Below are 13,810 nucleotides of genomic sequence, written 5' to 3' on the forward strand. Positions count from 1 at the left end.
GTTCGATTGCACTGATCAGTCTATAACATTTTCTGATTCAAACAAACAGGCGGAAAAAGTCCGTGCGCCAAAGGTCAAACTCAGATTTTCGATTTTTTCTAAGTCCAACGCAAGAGAAAAAGGACTTTGCTAGAAACGGAGGGGAAAAGATGTGAAACATGAACAGGTGGGCGGAGCTAACGCGCTTGGAGGGGAGCAAGGAATTTTTGCAATATGAACGCGAGTGGAAGGGAAGGCTTGTTAGTTGCCCTCTGGCAAAATTGGGGGAGCAAAAATATTTTTTCCTCGCTAGCTGCGAAGCGTTGGAACAAATTCAGTGTTCGATAGAAAGGGAAAGTGAAAAGTAGTGTAAAAAAAGAGTTGATAAAAGTAAACGAAAGAAAATACATTCCCTCACTTGCTGTGTAGTGTTGGAATAGCTTTAGTGTTTAACAGGAAGGAAAAGTGAAAAGAAGTGGAAAACGAGAGATGCGTTGGAGAAAAAAAAAATTTGGGCGTTGGCTACATTCCATAAGAAGGCGTATAGAAAAAGTGGCTTGATGCCTATGCTGCAGCTTCGCGCAGTCTCAAAATTGAGGTTCTGCTGTCGAGAGCCGCTATTGGGCGTGAACCGGTTATTGACTTTGGCGGTAATTACGCCACACATATTTTGACAAACCGACCGCACATACATTCCTGTTGCCCACTATTGGACGACCGTGATCACGCGCGTAACACTGAGCGGATGATGCGCTTACGTCGCGCGAAGAACGGTTGGAGGGCCAGAGGTGGTGTTGATTCGCTTGCTATATTTGAGCGGCAATTAGGATTGGACCCTGTACAAAACGACATCTTTTGTCACAGGCGTGCGCAAGACTGTTCGTATGCGGCTAGTGGTGCAATTGCTGTCCACAGTTGCTATGACATTAATTTTGACGAAATGGCGAAGATAATGTACATGCATAACTGCAAGGTCTTGCATGGCTGTTTTTTGTTCTTCCCGGCTATACTCACTGAGAATGAGGCTACACATCCTGTATCAGGGGCGCATTTTGTTAAGCGTGATACGAAGATTGAATTAACGTTTAAGCATGATGCGGCGAACAGTTATATTCATGAGTATAAGAAGTATTTGGAGTATGTGGCTAGAACCAGTTGTGTGTATAATGGAATTGTGTATTAATACGAGCTACTTGAAAATAGAGGAGGCGTACAGTTTTTTAAATTTGTACAGGCTGGCCCAGTTTTAAGTGTAGCGAAATATACGTTCATGCATGTGTAACGAAGTCTTTTTTTTTATAGTTTTAAATGGTATCAATTGTTATTTCTATTATATATATATGCTTATTACATATTAATTTTTTGTATATGCTTTGTACTTCTCGGAAATTGTAATCTGCTCCCTTTTCCATGTTACCCATATCCGGTTACCCCTTCTCTTGCTTCGAACAAAAAAAAATGGATTCAGAAACGAAAGAAGACTTGCTTACAACATCAAGAAGAAACAGTAAAAAAGGACGTTTAACGTGTCGTTTTTAGAATTGAAAAAAAAAATTTATCAATTCCAAGTAATTATTTCAAGAAAGCTGCCAATGACACTATTTGCCTATATAACAAACGTGGGCGCAAGGAGAGGAATCAGTCCTTTCTCGCAATTCTTGGAAGTCGTCTTACAAAAATGCCTAAGGACCAAACTGGAGATTATCGGCTTTCTCCCTATTCCACTCGTCGGCATGGTTCCGACACTACGTGGCGGCTAAGGCCCATCGATTTCGGTGAGCCGGAAGCAGGCCCATCAAATCGAATTACCCCTCCAGCTGTTCCGGGGCCATCTAGCCGAATTACACCCCGCACGTCACCTGTTCCGCCCCGGGTACCTTTTCCAAGTCATCAAGCCAAAGTGTGGTATAAAACCCACGCCTGAGATGTGCCTCGAGAGAGTCTTCTTGTAACCTTTACTCGCGTTAGTCGTGCTGTAGTGTTTCTCTTGCGTAGCATTCAGTTTCGTATCTAAGTGTTAGTGTATCTTCCAACGTTACGCCGAAATAAACTTGATTCAACACTCCACAACTGTCGTGCTCTCCTGGTCATATCCTCAACATCCCAAGCCGAGACGCCGCTTCCCGTTCTGCCGTGACCGCCACCAGCTCTCCCCGACGCCACAGCATCCTCAACCCTTCGGTAACCATGGATCCGATGTAAGTATCATCACACTCTCACCCTTCTCACTTTCCTACCGTTGTTCTCTTCATATCCGTGCAGCCGACGTGACTGGCTGACGGATCCTAACAAATATAACTGTGTACCACGCACAATGACCAGAATATTAGATTAAGACATTAACCTGACCGTTGTCAGTATTGTTTTTATTGTTGTGTGTGTCGTAATCACCCAGTTGCGTCAGATGTGACTGGGTCTCGATTATTGCAGTATCGCCTTAGCTATGTTACTGGCAAGTTACAAATGCATTTTCATTCCATTAAACATGGGTTGCATAATGTGTGTTCAACTCGATTACTACTTTTAATCCAAACGCCGTTTTTTTTATACACTGGAAAACCGTTTCACATCCTGCTGTAGCGTACCCATAAAGTAAACAAACAGAAAAGCCCAGAACTTTAAATATACTTGAAAACCTGATTGAGTAGCATTAAACACCTCACTAACAGTAAATCAGAGCAACTTTTAATTTTGCTATAACACTTCAAAACGTTAGTAATTATCGCGTTTTGTACGTATAAACTTAGAACGAGTTTAAATGATTAAATGCAATCTAAGGTTACTGAAATTGTTTAATATTTAACTAACCAACCAACAGGGCGCGTGCTGTGACTATTTGATAAAGTCCAGATTCTTTAAAAAAGATATATATATATATATACACATTTTTATATCTATATATATGTATCTTTGTAAAAAACCTGGACAACTTGGAATGCACCGCAATAGTTCACAAGCACAACGAGTAAATGCCTAAACTCGGATGAACTAGGCTCATCAACCAATCTAATGACTAAGAAAACTAGCGATCAGCTAAAAGCTGCAAATAATCGCTTTCCATAATTAGTTACTGATCAATTCCATCGGATCGATTTAAATCAATTACATAAGGGACCATATTCAATCCAACGGAAAGAATTCAGCGAAGTTCTATCAAGTTTCCTACAAACGCCAAACGCCATCTTCCTTCAGCTGTTGAACACATGAAAATAAAGAAAATTTGATTTTAATTGCAGGTGTGCTATTTCTATATAGTGGAAGTTAATATGTATACACTAGTAGGCTACTTAGCGTTTTAGCCAGAGGAGTTTTGCTAATTTTTTGACAATCCATTGATAAATTCAATATTTAGTAGATTCCTCCTTCGTTGTGGGTGAAGTTTATTTAAATCTCTCGTTCGATTTTCAACAGTTGCCGTTTGATGGCAATGCAAGTAATCTAATAAACGGTTAACAGCTAACAGTTGTCTGTATAAAAGTTGGTCAACCGGCGTTCGTAGTAGACTGATGGTTCACTTGTACGGAACGCCAATTACCCCAAAAATTTTCAGCATCCCAGGTAGTGTGAATGCAATGTTACGCTGCATATACCGATTGCAAAATCAATATAACTCGTTACTTTTCCCAGACTTCCAGTTAATTTCCTTACATAGAGGTTCCTTCTCATATCCAGCACCATGTCCACTTAACCAACTCTGGAAGTCTAATGCATGACCTTCTATAATGTTTAAAATAGTTGACAAAGTAATACCAATTCTTTACCATGAACATGTACAATTATTTTCAGATCTAATCTGTAACCAGAAAAAAAAGGAGAAATAATGGGCAATGAAATGTCAGAACATATTTACCTGATAATGAAATCAAACTAGATTGTGATTTATCCATTACTTAACAGCACATTTTCATTGACATATTCATAACTCTTCTTACCAACCTCATCTGCTAGAGCTAGTGGATAAAGTCTCTTGAGGAGCCAACATATTCACAATCCTGGTCAGAGAGAATTTGAACCTGAAACCTGACTTCTTGTTAATCTATACACACCCTTAGTAAGAAGCATAATAGATTATCCATACCTGATTGTCTTTCAGAGCAGATCTCCACTAACAAGAAAATTGGATATAATCCAAAATTCAATCCTTCATTCAATTCTACTGGCACCAAACTCCACTCCCCCCACTCATATGTAGCTAGATACAGGGATAACTCTTATACATTGCAGATGTGAATGGCTAGTTTGCCAATACCTCACTAAGTTGCAATCTAAACCAAAGAACTCTTTTTATGAAAATAAATTATTTACTTACTCAAAAGCCTCACTTTATGGAATACCAGAGCCATCCAAATGTTGTGATATCTAAATACCACTGGCAGCTTTAAAAATATTTGTGTCCAACATATACAGATTCAGTGAAGAATTGCTGGGCCCTCCATGGTCGATGCCTAAAATCAAACAACCATTCTTCCAATTTCAAAAAACAAAGCTCTAGAAATTCAAACATTCACCAGACTACTCTTGCGTGCACGTTCAAATCAACGTCAACTAGTGCAGTAAGCGTCTTCGCAGATGGCGGCATGTACTCTTTTCAACACGGAATTCATGAGCTAGCTCGGAACGGGTGAGCTCAAACTGCGCAGTTATTTGCTGTGTGTTTCTTATGGGACTACACTGTTGCCATTTTCAAATTAGATTTATATATTAGCAGACCAAATTTTTGAATTAAAAAAAAAATGTTTTTGTTTGTAGTTCTTTCAGAAAGTGTAATTCAATTGATATAGTATAAAATGGAGAGTGCTGAAGAAGCTTAAAATGATGGTGAAGGGTAAAGTTCAGGCGATAAGTTCTCTGAGAAACCAATTCAATTACGTTTTGGGGCGTTTCTCGAAGACAAGAACCAATTGTGAAATGTCTAATGTCAGAATCTACTAAAAAGAGAAAAGTAAAGGCAATGAAAGATTTGGTAAGATGATTGAATTAATTTTTGTTCTTTATAAATTACACTTTTTTACTTAAACTTTGTCTTGTATTTCATTTTTTTGCCAGACACAGGAGCTTAGTGTAATGGCCAACGTGCAAACAATCTTATGCATAGTATCCCCAAAAAAACAGATTCTGTCAAGGTTTTTGTCTTATGGTGATCACCCAGATGGATTTCCTTTTTTGACAGAATCCAGGGAGAAAGTTAAGTCTATTTTAAGAACGGCTACTCATACATGAATTGGTTAGTAGTGTCAGCTTTTACGTATTAAAATATTTATTATATAGTATTGCTTTTCCATAGGAAGTTACACTGGAAAACCACTGGGAAAAAAAAATTCAGGAAGACAAAGCAACCATGTAGAGGAAGACAACACCACAACTGATCTAGCCAGAATTGTAGTGCAATTTGCTTTGGAAAAGGCAAAAAAGAAAAGTAAAGCATTTAAACTAATCGAAAACAAATTTGGCTTTTACAAAAAAACTAGCATTTACTGTTTTAGGGACAGGAAACGATTCAAATTTGGAAACAGTTATAGCAGGAACTGTGAAATCTACTGGCCGTGTACCGAATACTGAAAATGTAACAAATGGAAAAATTCAATCTTGCACGACTGTGGCAGAATCGGAACCAAGAGAAGAAGTAGCTTCATTTTCTTCTGCAGCTGTGGAACGTAAAAAAACAAAGTGGCAATTTCTCGTTTCTAACAACGAACATTCTCCTCCAAATAAGTACACTGTTGCATCCACTTAAGCCAAGGAAACGTTTGCGTATTTTTCAAACTAAAGAGCCAAGCAAGACTCGTAAAAATTTATCCCTTTAAAATATTACACTATCGGCGGCATGCCTAAACCAACAATCCATAGGATATCAAGATTCCTTTAAAGGTTCATACATTTTAACTTTTTTAATTTTTACGTTTTTAAAATTTCCTTTTTTTCTATAGTACTTGCGGATCCAGGATGGATTTTAATTTCGTGACCTTGAAACTATAAGGAAACATACTGAGTTCCCTTCTACTTAACCCAAAAATGAATGAATTTGTTTTAACTCAAACTTCTAAGCACCGGTTTGAATGAAAAGAAACAATACCAAAATGAAGCACAATACAAAATTTTCCCTATTCTGCACACTTTTTTTGGTATTTTTAACACATTAAAACAATTCATGTTATTATTATCCAATTTTTACCACGCGGGAATTTTACGATTACTGAAGAACAATAAATCTTATTACAAAAATCATAGATAGTGGTTATGAAACCCTTATGTTTGCCTTTTTTCTGACCCCCTGTTTTATAATTGGTTTTTACTATACTCGACTTTGGAGTCACATTTCACCAAAGGTACATAAAAATACAATATCCTCGTAAAAGGCTATAAAAATTCAAGACGACTGAATCAACTCTTATTTAGCAAGTGTTCTGTTGAGCGAACGACGGTAAGTTGTTGGTTAACTAGGTGTGCCTTAGTAGTAAGTATATGCAGGGCTGTGAAAAATCATCTTACCTCTTTTATATAGAATCACCAACTCAAACAATTAAGCCATAGATGTTTAAACTAGTCTGTATTCAGTTTTTGCTTGACTGACAGCAATTAGTTACCAGTCATGTACATATAAAATAAGGTTAAAGACATAAAAATTGAGGCACAAATGGTACATTTCACATTCTTTGATATTATTATTTTCTTATACTATTTTTTACTTCCCAACTTTACCACCTATTAAATTCAATTCATAAAACGATCTGCTCTTTTCAACAGGTATAACACAATTGCAATGTTTCCCGTTTTATCATCTACATTCAGTAGACGGCTATGTCAACACATCGTTAAACATTTCAATTTCCCGCCACTAAAAAATGGCCGCCAGCTACTAGTAGCTGATTAGGCGTTTATTATTTTGAGATTTTCCCCGATAAATACGCTGAGTATAATTGATAACAATGCATCACTAGATGCACTGGTTTACGAGGTTTATAAAAACCATAATTTTATTCCGAAATTATAAAGATTAACCATCGAACGATCAAGCCAAACTTTCGTGGTTTTAGACTTGTTCCCCTTCCCCAAAAATTTTGGCAAAAATTAAAAAAAATTACAGTTATTTCAGTTTAAGCCGAAATTTAAAAAATCTTGCAGAAACTGGTAGCTCTTAAAAAGATCTATATGTATCTTTAACATTTGTACCATAAAAGTACTAAATGAAAAACTTCGATAAGAAGTTCTAGTTTTTCGATTTCTCATTTAGATCGAGTACTGCCATGAACCACAAAATCAAAAAAGTAGAAACTCTTTTTTAAATTTTTTGTTTTACATTGTTCTTTTTTAAATTTTACAGAAATCGATAGATCTTGTCAAGAGCTATCTCTCTCCGTGAACTTTTTGTGTTTTGACCAATAAAAACATCAGAATAAATTTATTAAGATTTTAGATAAAATACGGGTGAACGGGAAATTCGTCTAAGACAAAAAAATTTTTTGCTTGCTCTTTAGATTAATTATTTATAGAACTCCAGCTAAAAATGATGGTCTTTGAAATCGTTATGATCTACTGCCTTTAATAATGAATTGTATTAATTGTATTGTAGTGAAACTTGAATATTGAAGAACCTCCTAATCATCTTATAAGTGTCACACCAAAAGCTCCCGCCGATATCTTTCGCTTATCATATACTATATTTGCGTGACTAAACCTATTAAATTGTATTAGCCCAACAATTTTTTTTGTTATGAAAACGGCATGTTTTTGCAATCCCTGTATTGAAAGTTTTTGTCTCATTACAATAAAAATTGACGGACAACAGATGTTCACGGCACGCAAACTGATCAGTTTCACATTAAGATTCGAAAAATAAATCGTTATCTGTTATTGCATCATCTTCGGAATCTTCGCTCTCAAAATCTTCCCCAAAATCAAAATATTTTTCTTCACCGTCATTATAGTAAAATTTCTTGTATAGAAGACAATCTGCAAGTAGCATTTGTAGGCAATGAATTTCCTGGGATTTAATTATTGTTTCAGAGTTTTTTAAACAAAAATCAGTAAAATTTTGGTCTTGGCAGGCGGGAAGTTCTAGGTTGAACTTGGGTTTCGTTATTTCTCCTTGTAGCAAAGATGTTTCTTGGGTTATAGTAGTGATGGACTGTGACATTTCCAGTTTGTGTTGGGATATTTGTTCTGTGTTTCTCTTCACCAGCATCCAGCAATCAATAAGTTTAAAGTTTTCCTTAAATGCAAAACTGTATTTATAAAGAGTTACTTAAAAAAATGTTAAAACATGATTTTGAACCTTATTACTTTTATGCTTACTATCCCACGGGAAAACACCGTCAATGAAATGTTACTCAGTTACCAATATTTCGGCAAGATCATTAATGTCGTCCATAATCTTATTAGCTTTTGCCTTTATCCATGTTTGTTTTCTTCTTAGTTTAGTTCTCCATTTGGAAGTAGCTGAAGAAGAAATAAGAATTTTACAAATTCCTATTGCGTGTGGATGCGTACACTATGGAAGTTCACCTGCCACGCTTGAAACTCTGTCGTGTAAAGGAACATACTGAAAATTTAACAGATCGAGTTCAGGTTTTAACTCCGAGATATAGTTCGGCTTTGTGGTAGTCCGATTTTCCTTATGTAATTTTCTAATTTAAATAAATATGCATTTGTTTGAATATTTTAACTGGCAGTCCTGGGCACGGCGAGCATCACGTTCCAATTCTGCTTGAATGGTTGGTAATTGCGAAATAATAATATTCCGGCCATTAAGTAGTTTTGTAAGTCTTTCCTTGTAAAATTCCACTCGATAGATCGCCTAAATTGTTTTAAAGTTACTGCTTATTGATAAAATTCAATTAAAAATGATTATTACAACGTACTATTAACAATCTATTGGTCAGCAAACGTGCTATTCCTCTTGTCGCCCATTTCAGTAAAACATTTCTCCTGTTAAAAGTCTTTCCGGTCTAAAAAGAATATTCATTAACTACTTCCGTTGACGGGAACACCAAAAACAAATTGACATACTTCCTACGCTCATTGTTTTCGTACAATTGCTGTATCTTGAAAATGTGGCAAAAACTTGTTCTTGTTCTTCCCCCATTATCCCTGCGGCACCATCCCTCTAATGGCCAAAGTTAAGAATCTGTATAGAAGTAAGCAAAATTGAGATAAACGACCTTAAATTATTATCATCAAATTATTTAACGCTAATAAGCATTTTCGTTTACTTGACATGGCCAGCTATGGCCCTGGCCATGCAACCAAGAGAGAAAAAGCTCCATTTCAACGGTAAGGCACTTATATCATTCTATCAGCTCTCCCATCTTAATGGTGAATGGCCAGTATTGGCAGACTACGTCGTTAACAAAGGATTTCGGTCCAAAATCCAAATTGTTGGTGGAATCGGCACAAATTTCATCTTCTTGGCAACTAGCTTCCTGAATGCTGTTTGATTTGTTTCTATTCTTCATGGCGTACAGTTAAAGATGGGATGCGAAGGTGTGTGTTCACAATGTCATTGAAGATCGATGGCTGCAATAATTGGATCTTCAACACATACCACTACTGAAATATCTTTCAGATTCAAAAGATCAGAGAAGCAAACATTGTAACAAAACATTAGGTAATCTATAAGAAGTAATGTTTACCACTCATATTGTTAACTATCGTTGTCCGTGCGGCCCTTTTAACTGGTTTGCCGGATGATAGTGATGAAGATGTAGCAAAGCAGCCAAATGATTTTAAACCTGTGGAGAAAATATCAAAACTTGATGAGTCTATAATTTAATTACTTCATTACAACAAATTACCTTTTCGTCTACTTTCATCGTAAACTCTATTCTTATTAGTTTTTCTTCAACACTTAATAATTTCTTCCTACCCATTTCACGAAAATTGCGTCAGTTAAGAAAATTCAAACACTGTGCAATACACTTCAAACAATAAACAAATGACTAATTTCGTCTGCTAATATTGAAAAAAATTCCAAAAATGGCAACACCGTAGTCCCATAAGAAACACACAGCGAATAACTCCGCAGTTTGAGCTCACCCGTTTGAGCTAGCTCATGAATTCCGTGTTAACTCTTTTGGGCGAGTTACAAAACCCAACGAGCGCTACACTTTCCGGTAAGAGGACTCCCGTGCCATCGACATTAAGACTTTAGACCTTTTTTTTTTTACTTGATGGTTGGGACTGTAAACGTCAAACGGACTCGCATGTAAACCTCAAACGGATTCCCGATCTACCGACAAATGGACTCTCGATACAGGTAAACATTAATTTATTTTTTTTTTCACCTATAGTATTGCCAAGTAGGTAGGTATTTAATTAATGTAATTACTATAGTGATGTTTTTCTATGATGTATCGTTTTATGAATTGTAATATTTGTATTATAGAAAAAAAAGTATTAATAAAACCATGGTGTATTAGTAATGGTGAGACAACTCTCCATTTTAAGGCCTATCTCGAATGAAGCCTGTTTTCAGAGGAGGTGGGTGTGGCCTAATTGAGGAGACTTATAGCCAACGCCACCATCGGAACTACTTAGGAACTAGATCATTCGCCAACCACTGAATGGCAAAGGAGGAGATCTACTAGTGTCGCGGTTCGGAGTTCGAACCCAGTATAAATCTTTCTTTTTTCTCCTTTCCTAACGTAAACTGCCTAGCGCCAACGTGCGGCGCTAGGTTCCACTTTCCACTGTTTTTCCACACATTTCAATTCTATATTAGTTACCAAACAGTGGAAAGTGGAAAGCTAAAAAGTTTTGTTGATTTTTATTTTGTTAAGGAGCGACAAGTACAAACAAGATTTTTTCCCACTTCTTCCACATTGTATACGAAGTAAACATAAAAATACGATAATATAACTACACAAAGGTTAGAAGTTAATTTTGATACGTAACAGGTAATGGGATAATGGGACATGTCCCCTTGTTTGGACTTAGAAACTGGATTATAAAACTGATACAGTTTATAAAAATGTTTCACGAAAATAGCGCAAAACAATTAACTGTTGCGGAAAGAACGTCTGTGGTAACGTTAGGCCTAGCCTGGTACTCATTAAATCAAATTTCATGAAAATTTATTGTTTTGCGTGATTTTCGCGAACATGAACTGCATCAAATTTATAGTCCAACCCCCGTTTTATACTAATTTAGCGCATAAGAACAACCATTTTGAAAAAGGCGCGTATGCCATGATGCATTAAATTGGTTACCATGGAGACGAGACTTTCCATCCGGAAGTCTGTCTCTCGTAGCCTAGTGCAAAAACAATTTTCTAGTAGATTTGTTAAAATTTTTGGCTTTGCCTGCCGGCAATTTGTCTCACCCCTTAGTAATTCGAGACACAAACTCATTCATGTCTCGTTTCTATGGTAACGTCTACCACATTCTTCCACATTTTTTCCCGCATTTTCCCATATTCTAACATAACCCACCTAAACTACTACTCTTAAGTAACTTAGCTATACGTTGATAGGGGGCATTTTTTTTAAAGGGGGGTAGTCGGATTTTTTTGGAACATACTGTATGTCCTATAAATGAAACCCCCACTCACATAATAATTAAATGCCTTCACTTCGCTTTCGAAAGAGAGGAACTTTTTAACGAACAAAAGCTACAGCTGAATTTGGTCACACTTATACACCTACCGCAAAACTGTGACGAACACGTCAAGCTCAACAGTCCGGAATCTGGTGCTAAACTTCTTCTGGAAAACGGGCCTACATAAAAGCTATTAACTAAAATTAACTTTATCTCATCTTATCATATGCCAATTTTGGTCTACTAGGACGACCCATTCTCGATATGGCAACGCCACACGAGAGGCACGTAAAACATCTCAATCAAGCACGATAAAAAAAAAATAATAATCTTTTCCATTAAGACTTACAAAAGTTTCGAATCGTGACCGCTAATGGCGTTGTTATTAGTATGCATTTTGTAAACTAGATGGCGTGCTGTCATGAAACATTACACTTATTTTCAATTTTGCTTGTGATAGCGTTATACTTAACTCTAGTATTAACGTTTTCCGTTCATGACTTATCAGACTGTTCCTAAAAAGATACTGTGAGCTCTTCTACTTTTGAAATTCCTGGCGGATTTGTCAGAAATTTCGAAATAGGTGTAAAAATACCGTGAACGTGCTGTTCTCGTGTGAATTTTGGTTCTTACCAATTTAAGTTCTGAAACAATAATTCTACGTTCTGGCAATAGAACAACCACCCTAAACAGAATATGAATGAAAATTTGGAAAATTGTTCTTCATCTGTTTTGCCCAACTTAAGCCAAAGAGCTGAAAAAAAACTATCTCTAGCAAAAGCCCTCAAATTGGAGGGAAACAATTGTTTCAGACAACAAAATCTAAAGGAAGCTATTCGACATTACCACAGGTTTTTTCCATTGTGCTCTTATACATTTGCTCTGACTGCCTTTCAAAGCCCACTTTTAGAAAGCTATGAAACCTATTCATAAACCTGGGATCCTCGATTTTTGTAAACAGAGCCTTGCTGTATGTAAAAGGTGTGGAAAACGATGGATCTAGTGTGTTAAGAGAGTTGGGTGCTACATTTACCAAACCGGGTAATGGAAAAGGCTTTGAAGAGAAAATTGACCCTGTTGTCTTAAAGCAGAACACAGAGTTGAAGATAGATTGCTATAATAATTTGTCTGGTAAAACAATTAATTATTAATTTTTACACTATTGCTAATTGATTTTATACATGCAGCATGTTTGCTGAAGAATGAAAAACCTGATTATGAGAAAGTAGTGTTCTACTGCAAAGAAGTGATGAAATGCTCTCGTGAAAATCCAAAAACACACTTCAGAATGGCACTAGCACTTTTTGAACTTGGAGACTTTAATGCAGCTTTGGAATCTTGTAATGAAGCACTGCGATGTGGGCCTTCACAAGGTAATTCAAATGAATTGGTAAACATAGAAATAACTTGGTTATCCTAGTTACTTCAAATTTTGTGTTTTTATACGTACAACAACTTTTGCTTAGATTCAAAGATTACCAATCTCAAAACAAGGTGTCTGGCACAACTCACCAAACAAAATTGTGAAAACAAAATTATGTATGAAAAGATGCTGGGTTTCAAATGAACATATTTGAGCCTAAGATGAAAACTGAAATAAAAGAATGAATGATTCACATATTACCAGCCATTTTAAACACTTAACTTCAAGCATAGTTATATTTGTACTATTAATGAAAAATAATAATATTTCATAACAATAGCAAGGCCGAGACCTTTAAGGTCTTCATGGCTGGATTGTAATCCCGCGAGATGAGTAAATATTTCACGGAAAAACACGTTCGCTTCTAGGTCTTTTCTCACGTAAACGGAAGTTACCAGACGGCTACGTGATTCAAACGCAATTGAAAGAACGAGATCTTCTAAAATCCACGATCTACAAACGTGATGTTTTATTTACTTATTATTTCCTCCATTTTCATTCATCATCGTCAACACAAAGCTTGATTTTCCCCTAGCATAATGAAATGAATAGGTATCGAGTTCAGAAGAATAGAATTGAACTAAACATTTTGCAAAAATCCTCTAGCTATTTCATTTCCTGCACTTACCTGACATTTCATCGTGAGCTATGTTGTAAAACAATATTTACTGGTTGTTGAGCTCTCGTGCAAAAAAAAAATATATCTCTACCTTTAATTGGTTGAATTAGTTTTGTTGCGTACTTTTGTTAGCCTATATTTACTGGGACACTGTGAACCGAGGTTCGTTGCTTTCTATGCCTGAAAAAAAAAGGTTCCGTTTAACACGCTAAATAACTATCCTTTTTTGCCGGGTGCTTCAGTTACAGATTTAAAAG

The 13,810-nt window shown here is 36.3% G+C and overlaps 1 protein-coding gene, 2 long non-coding RNA genes and 1 pseudogene across 8 annotated transcripts; 2 read left to right on the forward strand and 2 right to left on the reverse strand.

Moving 5' to 3' along the window:
* Nucleotides 1-3,342: 3,342 nt before the first annotated feature.
* On the reverse strand, nt 3,343-4,612 carry LOC130691407 (uncharacterized). 6 transcript variants are annotated; one of them, XR_009001217.1, is made up of 6 exons: nt 4,488-4,612; nt 4,302-4,424; nt 4,058-4,244; nt 3,830-3,999; nt 3,628-3,772; nt 3,343-3,559 (listed from the first exon to the last, which is right to left on the reverse strand). It is a non-coding gene; the product is annotated as an uncharacterized LOC130691407 (long non-coding RNA). The 6 variants fall into 6 exon arrangements; XR_009001215.1 differs by having other exon boundaries at nt 4,058-4,424; XR_009001214.1 differs by having other exon boundaries at nt 4,302-4,568.
* A 647-nt stretch (nt 4,613-5,259) lies between these two features.
* On the forward strand, nt 5,260-6,168 carry LOC130691408 (uncharacterized). Its single transcript, XR_009001218.1, has 3 exons — nt 5,260-5,395; nt 5,463-5,847; nt 5,907-6,168. It is a non-coding gene; the product is annotated as an uncharacterized LOC130691408 (long non-coding RNA).
* A 1,553-nt stretch (nt 6,169-7,721) lies between these two features.
* Nucleotides 7,722-9,458, reverse strand: LOC130691404 (uncharacterized; annotated as a pseudogene).
* A 2,536-nt stretch (nt 9,459-11,994) lies between these two features.
* LOC130691395 (tetratricopeptide repeat protein 9C-like) lies at nt 11,995-13,129 on the forward strand. Its single transcript, XM_057514343.2, has 4 exons — nt 11,995-12,362; nt 12,473-12,642; nt 12,699-12,884; nt 12,978-13,129. The coding sequence occupies exons 1-4, from the start codon at nt 12,208-12,210 to the stop codon at nt 13,076-13,078; spliced, it is 612 nt and encodes a 203-aa protein (XP_057370326.1). The 5' UTR covers nt 11,995-12,207; the 3' UTR covers nt 13,079-13,129.
* Nucleotides 13,130-13,810: the final 681 nt, after the last annotated feature.

The sequence above is a fragment of the Daphnia carinata genome, chromosome 1 (genome assembly GCF_022539665.2).
Source record: "Daphnia carinata strain CSIRO-1 chromosome 1, CSIRO_AGI_Dcar_HiC_V3, whole genome shotgun sequence".
NCBI classification, from domain to species: domain Eukaryota; kingdom Metazoa; phylum Arthropoda; class Branchiopoda; order Diplostraca; family Daphniidae; genus Daphnia; species Daphnia carinata.